Source organism: Xiphophorus hellerii, chromosome 9, assembly GCF_003331165.1.
Source record: "Xiphophorus hellerii strain 12219 chromosome 9, Xiphophorus_hellerii-4.1, whole genome shotgun sequence".
NCBI classification, from domain to species: domain Eukaryota; kingdom Metazoa; phylum Chordata; class Actinopteri; order Cyprinodontiformes; family Poeciliidae; genus Xiphophorus; species Xiphophorus hellerii.
The window spans coordinates 14293992-14313550 of NC_045680.1; the positions used below are offsets into that span (position 1 = coordinate 14293992).

Consider the following 19559-nt stretch of genomic DNA (forward strand, 5'->3'; position numbering starts at 1 on the left):
GTCAGTCACAAAGTATTCATATGATTTAGTTTTATTTTACAATTATTTTCAAAATATACAATAGAACAGAGTAGAATAGAAAAGCAGCAAAGTGACAGGCAAAATGGAAGCATGCATAGAGGCATAAATATAAAAATAAAAAATAATGTACAGAAATGGCAAATTTACAACATAAAAAATACAGTGGAGGTAATAGCAAACTCCGATTCAAAGAAATGTGCAATTGAGTAGGAGATATTAGTTCCTTCCTAGGAATTTGTTGATGCAGACTCCTTCATTATGATACCTTTAGACTTTCTGTCTCCAAATATTATTTTATTTTATTGATAATACTATACATCTATTTCCATTTAATTTTTATATTAATCTGTCTCTGAGTTTATTTTTTTCCTTCTGTGTCTGTAACCATTTCGTTCCAGGGTATACTCAATTATAAATGCCCTTACCTCACAAATTGGTGACAGACAAGCACTTAAAGCCAAAAACATGCAACATGTCACAAATGCTGTAACTGATGTGATTGTGTTTCACAGGAGACCATTTTCCTGAGGTCTGCTTCTGCATGTCTTCTCTTATGTGTGCTTTATGTCTCTGGAGCCATTAAACATCCACGGGTGAACATGTTTCCTTCGAGAGGAGACATCCTAACATTGTCTGGCACTCACATGCAAAGTCCACAAACATTGTAAGCATTTGGACCAAATATTTAAACACAAAACAACTAGAGAGTTTCAGCTTGTCAACCTTTTCACCCAAATCTGCCTTCTGTGCACACTGCCTGACATCTCCTCTTCCTCAGCCGAAAAACTTTTCTGCCAAGTTAAACTAGTCAGCCCACGAAATTTTAAAAACAGGATGCATTCACTCAGTTAGAGTTAGCCAGCTATGTACTTTGATATTTATACAGCAGCTGAATAATTCAAAACACTGCCATCATCAGACAGGGAAATCTCCTGTTAGATGCAATGATGTGCGACTGGTCAAACTCACATAAGGTACTACTTGTTCTTCCGGGCAAATATTATCCACTCTACATCAGACACAAGACTGTGTCAGACGGGGGAAAATGATTTCCTCGTTTAATTTCCCCTCTACTTGCACAAATAGCTTTCACTCCTTGGTGCCAACAAACAATTCCCTGGAAGGTAAACACGAGCCACAGACAGAGAAACAGAACGTCAGCATCAAGAAGGCGCCAAATTATTTCACTAATGATGCGAACTCAGTGCTTTGGACTTGGCACACAGTGGGCAGCACTAAAGCCCAACACATTTCTGTGCCTCAGAGGCATGTTAAATTTGTATTTTAAATTGTTTTAATCAGCTGCATTTGAACTGATAAGTTTAGAGAGTTCGTGTTATGCACACTGGAAAAGTTTTTCGTCATGTGATCACTTCCCTCTTTTTTTTAATCTCTATTCATTGAATTTTGTTAAATCCAGTTTTTATATATACTTAAATGTCTTCTGATATTTCTAAGATGCTCACTTTTTCAAAGTCTTGCAAAAGCATTCACACGGTTTTGACCTTTACAAGGTAGAGCATAAGAAGCGGAAGAAAAAAAAACTTTAAACCTTTCCACAAATAAAAATCTGTAAATACTGTAATACCATGCACTTGTATTTCATCCTTTTAACAATGACACCCTTAAAAATCTAATGAAACTGTTTTCAAAACTCATCAAAGTTGTAAATAGAAACCATCTGTTTGTAATTTATCCTCAGTATAAGTCCAAATGTTCTGCTCTACCTCAGAAATTTGTTAGAGATCGTCTCTGTACAAACACCATCATGAAGACCAGGAAGCACCGCAGACATGTGAGCAAAGACGTTTTTGAGAATTTTAAAGCAGAGTGAAGTTACTGAACAGTACTAAATTATACTTTTCTACTCAACATCTCACAGAGCACATCTATGAATATAGTAAGGCAAGAATGTCCACGAAAGCTGAAGATTTGTGCAAACCAAACATTAATGAGGAGCAGCCTAAGAGAGACCTGGAACAACAATGAACAAATCTTTTGGCTGGATAACTTTAGTTGTGCGCTCCATTAATCTGGTCTTTATGGAAGAGTGGCAAGAAGAAAACCAGAGCATCTTTTGCTCATTTATCTCAGTATCATTATTACTTCATTCATGATTTCTTATAAATTATCTGACTAGTGACATCAAGAGGATGAATCAAATCCTTCACTGGTATTTTAGTTTTGTTTTCTTGGTACTACACCCAACTTTTTGTCATGAAACAGCCAGTCAGCTGTGAATATTCACCTTTGCTATCTCCACTAACAAACTTAGAATTGGTCCCTTGTGAAGAGCAAATTTATAAGATGCATTAGAAATAAGCTTTTCTTAATTCAGGTCCTCTTTTTGGTTTGTTTAAGAAACAAACTGGCATCTCTTTAGCATCCCTGCAGTCTGCCCTGTATCTCTGACATGCTGACTGGCAGTCTCAGACAGTAGGTCCTCTGGGCGCAGCCATGCAGACGGTCAGCCCACGATAAGAATGACAGAGTTGAGGAGACACTGAGGTCAGCAGTTTGCAGACCGGTTTTCCTGGCCGTCGCCGGATCTGTGGAATTTCTCTTCTCCTTGCCATCTCTCACAGGATCGGCCTGCAGCACGGCCTGCAGGCTCGGCATGCCACCCTGCCCTGAGCAAACAGCACCTGGAGACACTCCATCACACTCAGACCCACTGCAGTGGCTCGGCTCTTCGGGGCCAAAGAAGGCGTGAGCTCCACATAGAGGCAATGTTTGGGTAAGAGAATGAATGAAATGGGTTTCAATTAAAAGTGATCATATGTTAAAAAAAAAAACAGCAAAGCACCTTAGAAAAGTGAGCCAAAAATACCTTTGAATGGAAAACTCCATGAACTCACTTCTAAACCGCTTGCATGTTTCTTGCATAAACATCCTGAGCTACTTTTAGATGACTTTATATTAATCAAGATTTTGAACACTGCTGAAATATAAATCTTGCTGCAATGAATGTGTATTTAGAGTCTAAAAGCATATCTGCTTATAGAGGAAATGTGGCTTGTGGCAGGATATAAAAGCATTAAAAACAATCTCTGTGTATTTAAGTCTGGGGTATATATTTTTTTTGGATGACAAAATTAAAAAGAGGCAAAAAGGGAGCATTGTTCAACAAAAACAAAAACTTCATTTATTATTTATACCGTTTGACATGCCAGCTTCTAAACAGTGTGCCACCAAAACCTGGTGACAAAGTGCAAATAAACCGAGACATTCCCAGGAGACTGACATGGAGCTATTGCCAGATGAATGTTTTCCCAATCAGTCACCCGCTGCAACGCAGCACAACAAATACACACAAACAGGCACCTGGTGTGATGCTGTGTTTATTTTCCTGCTATTTCCCAGACACGAACATGCAAAGTGCAATAATTGCAGCCATTTCTCAGAGAAGTCAAGCAATGAACCACCCAACATTAAAATGCTCCTCAGTTTTTGGTGATTGCATGTTTTCATCAGCAGGAATAATTCTGCGTCAAAATTGGTCATGAATGGCTCCCCTGTGTTTAAACGTCTAGTGTAAGACAGAAAATGAATTCAAAAGATTGTTGTATCAGCTCAATCTCACAGTGGAAAAGACTGGGCAATGTCTATTAAAACTCAATTCAACTTTATTTATAAAGCCCTTTTTAAAACTCGAGTGAAAATCAAAGTGCCAAACAACGTCAAACCAAAACATAAAAAAGCAAACATTGCAATAATATACATTAAAATAGACAGAAGAAAAAAGTCTCACAACTTGAAATACAGAAATAAGACATAATTGGCCTTTTACTTCATAGTTGACACTTATGTAAATCTAGAAAACACATTTTCTTGCATGTAAGGCATTAGTTAACTTCTGTCTTGCATTGCTTATACGTATATACTAATGATATCTGTTCATATAAATAACACTATATTAGGCTTATCTATCATTAGGTACAACACGTCATTTAAAGCCTCTTTCACACATATGAATAAGTCTGGTATGGATTCATAAAACATGTTTAAATACATTCTTTTGTTACTGCAGCAAAATGAGGATAAATCCAGCCGTTGGGGTAAGAACACTTTTTAAGAAGGGGGCGGGATTACCAATTAACTAAAATTTGCTAATTATTGTTTGAAAAATGTACCAGTGCCTCACTTATTGTTATACCAAGCCATTCCTGTAAAATAAATGTAATATATAGCATTTTAAATTGCTTAACTTATTGATTTACAGTGATCAGAGTATGTAGGGGGTGTCTTCACTTGTAACTGATGTAAAGGAAGGTAAATGAGATCTTCAGCATTACTGGAACTAAAGGGGAGAGAGGAAATTGAATAAATGTTCTCAAATTAAAGGATGATTTTTACTAAAGTTCTCAATGTGAGGTCACACTACTGCAATAAAAGACTTATTTTTGAGTCTTGACACTTTTTAACAGGGTTGCCAATATGTGTGGTAGGAAGTGTATCATAAATACAAAGACTACAGAGTAGCAAACAACGAAACAGCATCAAAACAGTAGCAGCTTTACTTTAAGAACAACTAAAGGTTATTAAGCACATGTCTGTGTCTTCTGCAGGTCAGCTCCTGGAAAACAGGGACAACACTGATTAACTTTAAGTTGTCTCTGCTTGAGTCACATTGGAACAAACAGGCGCTACGCATCAGACTTACACAACAATCCTGCAGTTCCTTGCCTGGACGTAGCTTCCCGTGTATCTGATGTCACACCTGACCTCGTTGTTGGAGAAGTCAGACTCCTGGACAAGCTGGGAGGGGTTCACCGTCACCTGGCAAACAGAAAACGGTAACGTACAAGATAGATTCTGGTTAAATTAAAATCTACAAAGGAGGTAAATCAATGAAATGTGGAAGTAGTCGTTTTGATCTGCAGTTCTACCTTGAGAACGTAATTTCCAGGTGACACATCCGTGATATCAATCCACTGGCAGTCAATGTTAGCATGATATGTATCATAGCATCCAGGGCCAAGCCCCTTGAAACAAACCAAGCTCATTTTACTCATGTTTTCTGCTTAAATGCTGGGTTAATACATTTTATATGTTCAGGAAGTGGGATTTAAACACCAGTAAATCATCTAAAACCAACAATAAGATGAAATTATAAAGTAGAGATAAAAAAAAGTACATTAGTGCAGACTAACCTGTGTGTGAGCAGTGCAGGCAAAGCGTCGCCGTACTCCCGGGTCACATGAGGTGTCCTCCAGACAGAAGCTGGCTTTGTGTCCCTCAGCAACCTTCTGTCCAGTGGCGACGTCCAGAAGGTCGTAGTTACTGAAGGCCTCCATGCTGTGGTAATGTCTGCAGAGAGTTGGACACGCAAACAAACACACTCAGAAAGCGGGACCGCTTTGAGCTGAACACGCTGTGGAAACTAAGGTTTCTGTGAGTCGTTGCAAAGGGGACTGTACTGTACTGTGCAAAAGTCTTGAGCCATCCCTAATCACTTTGTTTTTCTTTCAAGAAGCCAGACTTTTCTAAATCATTTATTGTTTGATACTCAGATCAAAAAATCATTCAGTCATTAAAAACATACACAAACGGGATGTCAACATGCACACTTCAAACCTAATATTCCTAGCTTTAAACAGCTGGCCAAAAGCGTTTAACAGACACAAAAAGCTCTCTGGTCAGATTAGACCAAAATTGAAAAGTCATTGACCAGAGTGTGGGAAATTCCCTCATTGGTTGTCCCACTTCCCAATCACATTTAGCAGAACTTAATTGTAACATTTTGTATTCTGGAACAAAGCAAACAAAACTTGAGCTGCTTATATGTGTGCATGTGTTATTATTACTGGCACTCTTTCTAAGTGGATGTTTAAGATTTGGTGCACTAAATGATTAGCAGATTTTCTTAAATATATATTTTTTATTTTTACCTTTTTGATTTCAAAAACGGAGACTAAACAGAAAATTATTTACAAAAAAATTGAGGAAATTGAAAACAATCATTTGTCCAATTGAGAATCTGTGTCCAGACATCTGCTTTGACTGATTTGGATGGGTTGATTTCCTGTTCTTTACCTTTATGAGCTGAGGTTAGATGTTTTTATGAGGGAACTCACTGGTGACAGCTGTGCCATTCCCACTCATGTCTGGGTTTGATTGGGAGGAAGTCTGCAGTTCCCTGGTTCTTCACTCTCTGTGGAAAGCGCAGCAAGACTCTGTACTCCAGGTCACTCACACTCGGACGATATGCAGACCTGCAGAGAAAGGAAATCCAAGACAGCTACTTTGAGCACATGCAGGATTGAATGACCTCATCTTTACATAATGCCGTCCACCTGACATACACTTCACTGCACTTTAAATTCCCTCAGATCGCCCTGCACAGCAGATTTACTCCAGTGATGTGTTTGAGTCATGAATTGGTGGCTTATATTTTCAGCTCTGAAATCCTTTGCCTTTCATTTCAGGGTTTGTTTTCCTTGGCAGCGCGGCTCCTTAGATCCTCCGCAGATCAGAGGAGAGAAATCCTGAGAAGTGGCCAGGTTTGTGCCCAGCCGCTCTGCCACTGAGCTGCTACATCCAAGTAGCCAACAAGCATGAGGACAGCCAACTATCCTCATGTTGCAGCCTAAGTCCTAATAACTGACTTCATTAATTCTTCAAATGGCAGCCAATCAAATGGACAAATTCAAACATATTAACTCCAATTTAATCCCATTTGTTGAACAAGTCCGTGTGAGCAGCTTGATACACATTGCATTGAGAACGTGTTCCTACAGCTTGAACCTTTACACATATTGGCATGTTACAACTACATATAGCCATGTGTTTTATGGGATTGTGCTTGACTAACACAAAATAGATTATAATTGTGAGGTTGAAGGATAATGACATGCTTTAATTTTTTTTTTTTACAATTAAAACCTGCAAACATTTGTATTCAAACCCTTTTAATCTGATGACCATAAGTGAAGAAAGACAGTGTTGAAAGAAAGCCATGAAAAGTCCTGTTTGCCATTTTCCATAACATGTTGTGAAGGAAAAAGGTCTGATCAGATACATCTGCATAAATCATCCCCACTGTAAAGCATGGTGGTGGCAGCATCATGCTGTGAAGATGCTAGAGGTTCAGTTTCCAAGAGAACAGTGACCCAAAATCTTCAGCCAGAGCAACAATGGTGTAGTTTTTTTAAAATCACCGTATGTTACTGCCATGCATGCCACATTTTTAGATTTTCCTTTGCAAGACATCTAGAAAAGAATGCTTCACAGCTCAGCTGTGCCCTACCTATGTCAGGTTATCTCCCACATAAATCCCAATAAAATATCTAACTGTTTGTGGTTGCAACATGATTACATGCAAAAAAAACAAACTATATATGATCCTGAGAACAACAAAAATTGTGAACATAACGGTACCTGGAAAGGCAGTTCTCTTCAGCTGCACAGCGAAGTGCATACATCTGTACTCTCTGGATGTACAAGGCTGCTTGGATGTAGTACGGGTCAGGGATTAGGTCTGGGAGACCTGCCAATAATAAAATATAAATTACTCAAAGATAAAATAGGTAATTTTGTATGGCTGGTCTTGTGATTTAACGCATAGTTGCAAACAGGATATCAGACCCAACCAGCTGCTGTGATGGATGGTGACTGAAAACCAGAAGACTCTGAATAACCCATTTATTTTTCAGCTGTGAACATAGTAACAATGCTAGATGTATGACGCAGACACGTTTAGATTATATTAAAGCATTGAACTGTGAAGCCTGGTGGTTTTAGAAGATGCTGCTTGGGGCCCCATAAAGCTTTTGACCGGCTCTGGATCATGGTTTACGGTTGATGTCAGACAAATAAACTCATTACTATCCGGTCTGCTGTTCGTCTCACCGTTGTGGAAGAACCTGGTGCCGTGGCCGGTGCCCGGTGGGTTGCGCGCGTTCTGCCTGTTCCTGCGGTCTGCTGGGTAAACATTATAGAAAACCGAGTTCCTGTGGTGGATGCTGTGTGGATCCCGAGGATCACCTGCACCTGTTGTATCTGGACTCCTAGGAGGGAACTGAGTCTCAACAGCGTTGCTGGAATCATCCACCTCTGGAGTGACTCTGGTCAGGGATTGCGTTCTGGTCTGCTGGGTGACTCGACCGTCACTAGCCAGGTTGTGGACTGAATCCGAACCCTCAGGGGAGCTTCTATCGACTTGGCTGTGCGTCAAATCCTGCGCTCTAGCTGGTGGCGTAGTTGTCTGTTGCGCACCGCTGTCCTCCGCAGCAGTACCCCGGCCTCCTCTGGGGATTCCGCTGCCGGAAAACTCCTGGATGAAAACAGCAGCGCTACTGTTAGCCGGAGCCTGGCTTGAGTGATAATCCACAGCCACATTGGACTGACTCTGTGTGCCGGTCCGATCCGCGGACAGGAGGTACTGCACATCTGCTCCAAGAAGCGACGTGTCTATTTGGTCATTTTGCTCAGAGTGATCCGAGTCTTGGAGGCTCATAGACCTGGTTCTGGTGGCTCTCATGAGCGCAACAGGAGGGTTGACTTGGTTTAAAAAGTTTTTTGTTGTTAGTAACATCTGGGTGCGTCTCCTGTTCTGGGAAGGCAAGCGATACCGAGTCCCAGTGCTGAGCAAACTGTACACGTGACCGTTATTCTCCCACTGAATGTGCTGTCTCCAGGGGCCAACAGGCGCGCGTAAATGGTCCTGACCGGCGCCTAAACGCACCAGGACAACCAGAAGGCATGTAAGAAGAAACCAGATCTTCTCCATGGCTTACTGAGATTTTAGTCTCTCTCCCTGAAAACTCCTACAACTGAATGAGTGTGGAGGGATACTTGAGTTAGACCAGGAGGAGAGGTTTCAAATCCACTTGACGTCGTCACGCACTTGCGCACAGCATCACTGGCAAGAGGGGAGCGCGTGGGGGAAGTCTCACCCATGTGGGCAAACAGTTTTATTTTAGATTTAAATAAATAAAATCCTGAAAGTTATTAAAGTAATTACATTAACTGTACTAATTAATGTACAATTAATGTAAGCGGAATTGTACTAACAACATATTAGTTCAAATCTTCTTGGTCAGAATCGTTTTTAAAGTGTGCGTCAGCGAAGAAGTGAAAAAGAGGCACAATTTAAAAATAAAAAAAGCTAAAAAAAAAAGTGTGGCATGCATTTTAGTAAGACCCCTTTGTACTGATACTCCTAAACTTGTTCTTTTCAGAAATCATCTAGTTAGCAAATATCTTTTTTCTGTAAGGCCAGTGTTTTGTTCATTTGTTTGTTTTAACATTAAAGAACAAAAAATATAATAAAGACCAAGGAACACATTAGACAGGTTAAACTAGTGGTATAAAATGGAAGAGTTTAGTGCAATTTTAAACCAAGACATTGGTGTCAACCTAAACTAACACAGTGAACAGAGAGAACATGAGAGAATCAGCCAGAGACCCGTTAGAGGTTCACATTCATTTTGGGATCAAAAACTCAAGTGAAAAAGTGTGTTGAAGGGGGAAAAGTTGTGTTTTTTTATGGAAAACTCAGAAGAAGAAATTCCCTTAAAGGACCACAGGTTGTTTAGGGGAAAGAGTAAACATGTGGAAGAAGGTGGTTTAGTCACAATCGACAAAATGAATCTTTTTTGGCCAACATACAAAACTTGAAATAAATCTAACTCAGGACACATGAAACATGGTGGTGACAACATAACCTGCTACGGTTAGCATGCTAACACACAATGTGTAAAATTAACACAAAATATGCTTTTAATTTAATAACACATTTTTTGTGTTATTTTTTAACACATCTGTTTTTAGAGTGTAGGTTCAGCGAAACCGTATAGAGTCAAGTGCAATTCTGGAAGAAAATCTAAAATCAGGACTTTAGATGAAACCATAATGTCCTAATTAAAGTTCAGATCTAAATACATTTCAGTATTTGTGACAATACTTGGAAATTACCGTTTACAGGTGCTCTCTTTTCAGATTTTTAATTGGGAAAACATTACGTATCATATTTCTTCCAATGCCTTTTTATCTGCAACGTTATGTTTGTCTGGTGGGGAAAAACACAGGGATGTGAATTCAGCTTAAAATGTTAAAATCAATAAAGTCATTGTCAGCTAAAACAACACAACTTAAGCTCAGACAGCCCAAAAACCAAAAATTGAATTAAGGTTAGTTTTTTTTAACCTACTTAGCGTATTAAAATTAAAAAATAGTGTCCGGTGATCACAGTTCTAATTTACCTTTCTGCCAGATGGGGGCGCTGAGTCCCCACAGAAAGACTGGCATTTCCTTTGTAATAGTGCGAGTCAAGGTTTCTTGAGGTCTTCATCAGATATGAGGCCTTTTCACTGTTTCAAAACAATGATGAGGCAAAAAATGTTTAATATACAATATTAGTGAATTACTAAGAATAAATTTAAACCATAAACCATCCAATAACTTTTCCTAGATGATTGTTACATAATTAGGTCTCTTTTCATGTAGAGGTTACTTTAAGGTCACGTTTATTTATAGCCCTCTCACGAGTAACAGTGGAGTTTAATTTAGCTGGCATCCTGGACTGTTAAGCAACAGACCGCTCTTTAAAATCTACACAGATATGTGACACTGTTTGCAATTCATAATGCCAATTTTCCAGCTCTTACAAACTCAGGGACCTGAAAATGATGTTGCCGTCAGCAACATTTGAGTGTGACTGGACCAACTGTGGAACTCAGATTAATTTAAATTATTTTTCCTTAACATATCCCGTCTCTAGAAATGTGACCAGGATTTAACCAAAGGATTGGATTCTTGCTTAATCTTGGTCCAAATAAGTAAGCTGATGCGTTTTATTTGCCAAACGCCCTATAAATTCCCAGCAATACTATAATTTAAAATAATTGTTTCTTGTAAACTTTCTTGGTCTCTTTCTAAGAGGCTAAGAGGGGATCTTGGCCAAGCTATTCCATTTTAACACACTGTTTCAATTCATTGAGGTTTACAAGCGCTTTTAATGCATTGTTCTCCATTATGTTCTCCCTTGGTCTTCAACAATTATGGGTGACTGTTGAAGGTTTCTTCTTCAACAGTCACACATGCTTATCCAAACACTGGCATCTAGATCACACACAAACTTCGCATTGTGTAAAATGTCCTTACAATGTTCTGTGTTCAATATAACAGTGTGAGCTGCAAAAACTCTGAGTTGGTGACTTTAAAAGAACAACGTGAAAATACCAGAAAGAACTGCTTTTTGGGTAGTTGTGCAATGTTTTATGAAATTATCTGTTATAAATAACCCCTACTGTTTGGTGTTAAAAAACTTTGCAAAAACATTAACCACTTGTTTGAGCGAGTGACTGAGGGTCACTGCGTGTAACACAAACCCTGTAAATTCTAGACACAAACAGGTATCATAGAATTGCACAAAAATCCGTGAGGGACGGCGGAGTCCCTGCTCGAAATTCCTTGAAAGAGGTGTTCTGAGCCTTGTGCCAGAAGCCCGTTGAAATGCTGTCCACATCGTTTTAAACTGCGTGATTGTGAGCGTGAGTGGGAATAAAAACAACAATAGGTATTTTGTTCCATTTAACACAGTAGGAGTGTAACAGGTAAATCTTTTATGGATTCAAACTCGACTAAAAACCCACCTGTTTAGGATTGTATTTGAAACGTAATCAATTACAAATTTATTGATGGAACCTGACTTGTTTCTGAATGTTGTGTTTTGATTGTTGATTCTATGTTACATCGTGTTTCTGTGTTTGATATGATGTAAAGCACTTTGAAATGCCTTGATGCTAAAATGTGCTATACAAATAAAATTTGATTGATTGGTTGATTGAGAACAGTTTCAGATCCTACTTTACTTAACTCATATTTCAGATCTTTTCTCTTTGAATGAGCCCTACATAAAGCAAAAAAAAGAAAAAAAAGAAAAGAACAAAAACAAAAACAAACCACCAGCTCTAATTGCTGCCAGATTGTGGTAATAAACAGTTTCTACGCTGAAGGAACGTGAGAATCTTTCACCTCTGCCTTTGTTTCCTTCTATTTTGTCCTTAGTCATGCTGGCTGCCGAGACGTGCAGACAGACAGGTAGCCACAGTCGGAGGGAACAGTGAAAAAAGACAGTAGCACACTCTGTAATCAAAGAACTAAAAGCAGACTTCCTTTACTCTAAACGGCCTAAATATATATGTATACATGCACGAATGTGACAAACAGAAGGAAAGCATTGTGCATGTGTGCCTGCGGCTGGGACATAATTACGGGGCAGAGGCTCAGTTGAGACTGTGAGCAGATTATTATTATTACTACAGTCTGCCACTTTCATTTATATCTCATTAATTACCCACTAAGAGAGACACTTTTTATGCACCAAACAATCCACACAATCATATTCTGAATCTGTATCATTTTGGACCAAATACACAAAGTACACAAAACTGTTTACTGCAGACAGAAAAACAGTTGGACCTTTTGTTCTAATCAAGCTTGTTTCCAGTGTTCCTCCCCACCTGGCGTACAGCACGTTATGCACATTGTCTCATTGTGATGCAGTGTGGTGTAAAACCACCCAGCACAGCACTCTGTTCCAAAAAAGGCGTGTAACGCCCACAAAAACAGGAAATAGTTCAACAGGTGTAATTGAGGACACAGAGTACCAGCAATAAGCAGAAATAGCTGTCCTCAGAGTTGTGGTTTGCTCTTGGGTGGAAATAGTGAAAGGGCTTCTGTCTTATGCTGGAGGAAAGATGAAATCAGCTCTTGTTTTTGCAGGGAACTTTCTGCACCGAGGCTGCTCTTTACTCAGTTTGGGATAATGGAGCTACCTTTTCACAGTGGGCCGCTTCTGATGGGGATGGAATATTATTCCAACAGTGTACCGCAGAAATATGATGCTCTATTATGTGAAACGCGTCTTTATTTATGTTTGTCCTGGCAGGCATCATCCATGCTGGTGTCACTTTTAGCACGGTGAGTCCAAGCCAAAGGGGGTTTTGTGTGCCACCACCTGTTAGGATGTTACAATAATCACCTTTCCACCCAGCATCCATATGACACCCACATGACGGATCACATATACAAACAGCTGATGTCAGAATGGCTGCTGTTGCAAAAAGGTGACAACAAATGGCCAGAATCCCTGAGTCACAACAGATTCTTTCAGATTCATCAGGAGAAGCAGTCAGAGAGAGAAATACCTGCTGGGAGACTTTATCAAGCTATTTTCAATCACTAAAGCAAACTGAAAATGTTAACGGAGAGGGAAAAAAATGATCTCAGTCATTGAACTTCCACCTACTTTGGAGAGAGGAAGTTTAAATTTAACACTTACCTGACATCCTACACTTGGTCATAATGTTCTCTTTAGGGAAATGTGAAATTATCCTGATCTATTTATACATGTAGTGCAGAAACATATATAGCAGATACCGGCAGCACGTGCTTAGAGAACCATGAGCCTTAATTAAGTATAATCTTGTGCTAATAGCCTAAATCTTTTGGGTAGTCTGTGACCTACTCCAGCATCTACTTGAGATGAGTGAGGACAGTTATTTTGGGGTTGTAAATCTGGAAACACCCACGAGGACAGACATACAGTAGTGATTTGACTGAGCGCTTCCTGTTTCTAAAATAGATGCCAAGGGTCTCAGTTAAGTGACTTCGCCTAGATTGTGTTGTAGAGGTGTCCGGAAAATTAAATTATACACCAACCAAATTTTGCAGGTTCATCAAGATAGTAGCTTAATAAAATTCACAGAAGCCAACTTTCTCATTCAGCAGCTCCTGTAACCATCTTTCAGTTTCATTACATTCTATAAAACTGTTTTTCCACTTTATTTTATGCATTTTCAGGACCAAAGTGCATAATTTGATTTGTTTCCACTAACTAACTGTAATTTTAGCATGAAAGGTATTTACAACCTTTCAGATTTGTTTCTGCAGACAAGAAAAAAAGCAAATGAAGTTTTCAAATGATTTCATTTCATAAAAAAAACAACTTTCAAACTAATTTGGCTCTGAGAAAATATAATTCCCACTTATTAAATCATTAATGTTTTGTAGACTTAAAAAAAGCTGACATCAATTCTAAAAGAGTTACTCCATAAATCTCACTTTGAGTGTTTATTTCCCATTTTTTAATCTTAGTATCAAAAACATTTCCAAAGTGAGTTTTAGGCAGTGACGTGCGGTCAGGGGAGGCAGGTGAGGCAGTGCCTCACCAGCCATCATGGAAAGAAAGAAAATATATAATCATAAAGTAATTTAAATTGTTATATTCATCCGGTGGTTTGTACTAAAAAATATTTATTTTTCATGTAGCTTCACCAATTTCGATTTTTATTTGTTCAAAATCGCTGAATTTTCTTATTTTCCCATTCAAATGCTTGGAAGCGATGCCGGTGAGGCAGCAGAGAGCTCTGCCTCACCTTGGATTGCGCAACCCCTGGCTCTGCGCTGGCTGCTAAGCGGAGAGAGCATGTTGCTGTACGGCGTCAATAAAATGGTTTAAACAAATTTAATATGTGAACTTATTTCCAATAATTTAGCTTATGTATATAATGTACAGTGCTTTTTGTCACCAAATGTGTTTGTGTAACGTGTTTCGTGTGCTGAGCGATTACAAAACGGCAGAGAACAGGTTCGAGGTGAGGCATGCAGTTCTCTTGCCTCATGGCAGGGGGTGCTCAAGATCCCAGACGTTCGTCTTGTTCACTCCTCAACTGCCGAGTTAGTGACAGCGAGCTAGGCTAAACGATTCGGGAAGCAAGTCAAGTGCAGCGATAGATTATAATAGAGATAGTGATTTTTTTGCAAATCTGATTCTGATGACGTCAGTGCCTCACCAGCTATGAACCTCACCGCACGTCACTGGTTTTAGGTATATAGAGGAATGTATTACACTTCATGTTACAAAGACAGTTAATCAGTATGACTTATTAATGGCAAACAAAAAGAAAATCAGCAGTTATGGGGAAGTTTTTTGCATCAATTTTGATCTCAGAAATACCACCATTTATACAATTACAGAAAACTAAAACTTCTTTTTCTACCCTAATTCAAGTGGTAGAAATGTTGATAGTAAAACAGACACAACAAAAAAGAGGTTTTGATGATCTGTATTTAACAGAAACTCGTGGGTTTATTGGAAGGAGACACTGGTAGAGACCAGTAGTCCAACAATGGTCAACTGCATGACAAAAATAATGACGACCAGTCAACTTTTAATGAAACAAAAACATTTTGTTCATGAGAAGTAGGTAAAAACATCATAAGTTAACATGGCAAAAAAAAAGTTAACATAAGTTAACACGTAAAAAAAATAAAATAAAATTACACATTATAAAAAAAGAATCACTGGCTATTTACAAAATCTGTACAGGTGTGAAGAAGTCCTCCTGCTGCAAAACAAAAAATAAAATGCACGTTAGACAAGGTCTCACATTTTACATGCAAAATGTTATAAATATTTAAATAAATTTTCCATTACAACTTCAAGTCCTTCCTTCTTACCTATAAACGATTGAGCAGGTTGTTCTGAATGTCCTCATACACCTGGCCGTAGATTTCTTCTTTGGATTTCAAACCATCAAGGTACTCTGCAACAAAACACAAAACATATTTTTACACCAAAAACTGATAAAAACTCCAACCACAGACAGGTGGAACACTACAATGAGATTTGCTTTACAAATATGGACAGTGATCGCATCGTACCAATATTCAAACTGAGGTCCTCCATCTGCTTTCTGTGCTTCAGGTACATGGGCCACACATGACCGTCAAACAGGCCAGGAGGATCAGGGACGGTGTACTGTCTGGTACTAAAATCATAATAATAAATAAAGTAAGTTAATAAGTTAATAAGATTAATGCAGAACACTGTGAGAGCACAAAATTAGCTCACCTTCTCCTTCTTTTGCACTCCTCATAGGGGATTGCGATGTAATAGCACTTGTTGAAAACATCCAGCAGGGGCCTAAAGGGGAGAAGCAAAGGTGTTGACCACTCGTCACATAACATCCTCCATGTAAAAGAGCAGAGTTGTACAACTGTTCATGCTGTCCTTTATCTATGTCTCTGCAGCGTGCTTGACACTCATCACCAGCACACCGAGTACCCACCACCCTGCTGTGACTGCAAACGACCACTCAGAGCCTCCTTCTGCTGAAAACCTTATCTCTACCTGCAGACCAAACTCAAATCTGCTTGCTAGTGAGCATGAGCCAATGGGAGCATGCAAAATTAGCACGTGACCCAACAGAACTAACGACGCCCTTACAACATCTGCAATCATGAATCTTCAGGGTTTCAGAGAACCAAGATGGCTCAATCTCTGGCAATCTTTTAGTCTGCATCATAGAAGCTGGAACCTAGCCAAGATGGCTGCTGTATTTACAGCAAGAACAAACTAGATCTACATCCCTAACTCGATTCAAATAAACAGTCAGCCATGCAAAAGTAAACAATCAATCAACCTACGGGTAGTTGTAGAGCAGGAAGCCTTCAACAATCAAGATGTGGATCTGTTCATCAGGGTTGGTTACGTCAGGAACAGGAGCCAGGGCGACGCCGTGGGAGCGGGCGAACTTTGTCGGGTTCTCGATCCAGCCTTTTATCGTGTTGGTCATGGCTTCCATGTCCATAGCTGTGATCACTGTGGAGCACGAGACAGGCAGAGAGAAAGAAAGAAAGAAAGAGAATCATAGAAACAATGAGAGAAGGTTAGAAAAAAAATCCCAACAACAGCTGTAATGATTTATGAATGTGTTTGCTGCTTGGATGTTACTACAAATGAATGTTTTAGCTCTAACTGATGCAACTGCGGAGGATGGGGTCTACTACATTAGATATCAGGTCAAATATGAGCCACTGGCAGTCTTCAGTGAAGTCTTACCATCCCACTGCCTAAAGCCGTCCTCCCCGACTTCTATTTGATCGGGTTTCTGAAATAACAGTCACCAATAAAACATTGCTGGAACCTCACGGCTCTGAACACTTGCAGATCTCACTCACATGCCACAAAGGTTAGGCTAAACGAGTGAGGAAGAAAAGGCAGAAACAGAAGGCACAAAGCAGATGACATGCATAAAACTAAGCAAGAGTTAGTATGCAAATATAATATTGTGGAGGACAGATAAAAAGAAGAAAAGTTTTATATTTAGTTTCAAGTTAGATGATTAGAAGAGGCTAAGAATAAAAGCAAATAATAGGAAACTTAAAAACAAAGAAAATGTGATCAACATAGAAAAGGAATTGCATGGGAATGAAGAAAATGGGGGAAGGGAAAGTTTCCAAAGGTCAGACATCCAACTTTGATTACAGACAAAGCTCAGGCAGTAGCAATGAATGGAAACGAAGCCAAATTATCACAATAAACTTAACCATTCACTTGTTGAGACTCACCTTGAAAAAGTCATCCTGGTGCACAACACAGCAGTTGGGCAAAGTCTGGATCAGTTTAGTAGTCAGAGTGGTTTTACCACCATTAGTAACCCTGTAAAAACAAAGAAAATTACACAAAATGAGTATTGCTTCACTTCTAAAGGTCAGATTGTGGTTAAAAGTTGTTGAAATAGCTGATAAATAAGTTATGTTGTGTGTGTGAGTTGTTTAGATTCTATTTTAGGTTTCAATCTCAAAAAGGTAACTTTTTCTAAAATATCTGTTAATTCTGCTAATTAATATGGGTTCAAGCTTAGGAGTTACAATTATATATATATATAGATAGATACATATATATATATATATATATATGTATAAAAAACATTTCTCAGTAAAGAACTCAAAATAAAAATGACAATGTTCCGTTTATGTAAAAATCAAACAAAAAGTTTTTTCTATAATGCAATAAAAACCTACAACTTCCTGACTAGAAAGCCTAAATAAAAAGTAACTAATAAACACAATAAAGTTAAATAATGTAGAGGTTGTAGGTGAAATAGATAGATCTCCCTCCACTTTTGAAGAAAATCACGCGGTGAATTTTCAAAAGTCCCGCTCGACTTATGACAACAAACCAAACCGGATGTGACTTTATTTGTTTTCCGGCGGGCGGCTGATAAAACATGTGGACATTAAGATGACATCAACCACAAACTTACAAAAACCTTAATTAGAGACAGATTAAATGTTAAAAATATACAAACAGTTGTTCTTGTTGATTTTGAATAACTACATATGTTCCTTTAAATAAAAACAAAAGCACCGAATGGCTTGTTTCAGCATTACTACAAGCAAGTTTTAACTTTTCTGCAACTTTTACAGCAGGAATTACAAATAATGTATAGTTATAATAAAAAAAGCTCCTTATTTGTAAAGTAAAGGACACCTACCCGCCAATTCCTATAATGTATTTCATCTTTTCTTCTTCTTTCGACAGTCTTCCCAGACGTCAGTTGATATAAAGATCTGAAAGACCAAATCTGGACGAAACTCCAATAGATATAAAGTTTTTAAAAGTATTTAAAGTTGTAGTCCTGATGCTGTTCTCTCCTCTCGTCTCTTTACTGAATTGCACCTCGAGGCATTTCACTTTATATCCAGCCTGCCTCCTATTGCGTCACAGCTTACGCACGGACGGGGCGTTCTCGTGCTACAGCGTGCCACTGCATACTTTCCCCTCGCGCTACGTGCCTCCTCAAGCCAGCCAATCAGATCCCACGCAGTCACTCAACGACAGCCAATCAGCGCGCGAGAACCACCAAATATTTACATATTTTCCCCACACCTGCTGCGGTCTGTACTCTTCCATTCAGCAGTTAATCCTCCTTCTTGGGCTACAGCTGTGGAAAACTACCATTGATGGTGTCGAATGGATGCACTAAAATAACAACTGTGTGATGTGTCATTTTTAGGGAGATGTCTGCTGATGTGCTCACAGTTAAGGTCACATTACAGTAAATGGCAGCTAGCTAAACAAACTTGGCCTTGGAAATACTGTATGTATATTAGAAGCAAAAGCTTACCACACCACCAAAATAGACACCGCTGAAACCAGAAGTTTACATACAAGAATAAAAACTTTTTTTTCTCTCTTCTGTGTTTAAATCAGTTAGAATTACCAAAATCAAACACCCAAAACATAATGGAATTGTTTACGTATATAGTAGTCTGATTTGCCTGTTTTTAACATTCAAATATTAGTAAATTCAAATATATATATATATATATATAAATTATATATGCACATCAAGAAAAAATGCATTTAATATTGCATTACTTTGTGAGTGTCAGTTCTTGTGACACAATTATCTCACATATGTGTGTCAGGTATTTGAGGACAGTGAGCTTTTTTATTAGACAGCAAGTTAAATGGAAACCCAGTAATTGGGCCACATGTCAGTGATTCAAATGGGAATTAGGGCAATAATATGCTGCCTGCCAAATGATTTTCTCTCTGCCATAAATGTTTTATTTAAATCAAAATAAATAAAGTGTTCATGTCTGTAAAGTCGGGTTACATGCAGGAAAGTAACTGATTTAAATGAAATCTAATTCGATGTACAATCATAAAATGTTGCCCTGTGCTTACTAATGTCTCTACGTGTCTGGACTTTGAATACTTGTCTGGAGATTGATTC

The 19559-nt window shown here is 38.7% G+C and overlaps 2 protein-coding genes across 3 annotated transcripts; both read right to left on the reverse strand.

The window, feature by feature from the left end:
• Positions 1–3627: 3627 nt before the first annotated feature.
• On the reverse strand, positions 3628–9637 carry loxl5a (lysyl oxidase-like 5a). The gene is made up of 7 exons (XM_032571273.1): positions 7873–9637; positions 7402–7510; positions 6099–6236; positions 5175–5331; positions 4911–5006; positions 4685–4800; positions 3628–4597 (listed from the first exon to the last, which is right to left on the reverse strand). Exons 1-7 carry the CDS (start codon positions 8750–8752, stop codon positions 4591–4593), a joined length of 1503 nt encoding a protein of 500 aa, XP_032427164.1. The 5' UTR covers positions 8753–9637; the 3' UTR covers positions 3628–4590.
• A 5442-nt stretch (positions 9638–15079) lies between these two features.
• mibp (muscle-specific beta 1 integrin binding protein) lies at positions 15080–18558 on the reverse strand. Of its 2 annotated transcripts, XM_032571909.1 has the most exons (8): positions 18312–18558; positions 17383–17473; positions 16874–16922; positions 16459–16633; positions 15884–15955; positions 15694–15800; positions 15490–15575; positions 15080–15377 (listed from the first exon to the last, which is right to left on the reverse strand). In XM_032571909.1, the coding sequence occupies exons 1-7, from the start codon at positions 18335–18337 to the stop codon at positions 15490–15492; spliced, it is 606 nt and encodes a 201-aa protein (XP_032427800.1). In that variant the 5' UTR covers positions 18338–18558; the 3' UTR covers positions 15080–15377. The 2 variants fall into 2 exon arrangements, with proteins under 2 accessions (XP_032427800.1, XP_032427801.1); XM_032571910.1 differs by lacking the exon at positions 16874–16922 and having other exon boundaries at positions 18312–18333.
• Positions 18559–19559: the final 1001 nt, after the last annotated feature.

Excerpts from the sequence above, each read along its gene's own strand:
- loxl5a (XM_032571273.1), bottom strand. The coding sequence starts at position 8,752 with ATGGAGAAGATCTGGTTTCTTCTTACATGCCTTCTGGTTGTCCTGGTG. Across the intron at positions 6,237-7,401 it reads GAAGAGAACTGCCTTTCCAG|GTCTGCATATCGTCCGAGTG; the intron begins GTACCGTTATGT and ends CTTTCTCTGCAG. Across the intron at positions 4,801-4,910 it reads CTGGAAATTACGTTCTCAAG|GTGACGGTGAACCCCTCCCA; the intron begins GTAGAACTGCAG and ends TCTGTTTGCCAG.
- mibp (XM_032571909.1), bottom strand. The coding sequence starts at position 18,337 with ATGAAATACATTATAGGAATTGGCGG. Across the intron at positions 17,474-18,311 it reads TACATTATAGGAATTGGCGG|GGTTACTAATGGTGGTAAAA; the intron begins GTAGGTGTCCTT and ends TTGTTTTTACAG. Across the intron at positions 15,576-15,693 it reads GGACCTCAGTTTGAATATTG|AGTACCTTGATGGTTTGAAA; the intron begins GTACGATGCGAT and ends GTTTTGTTGCAG.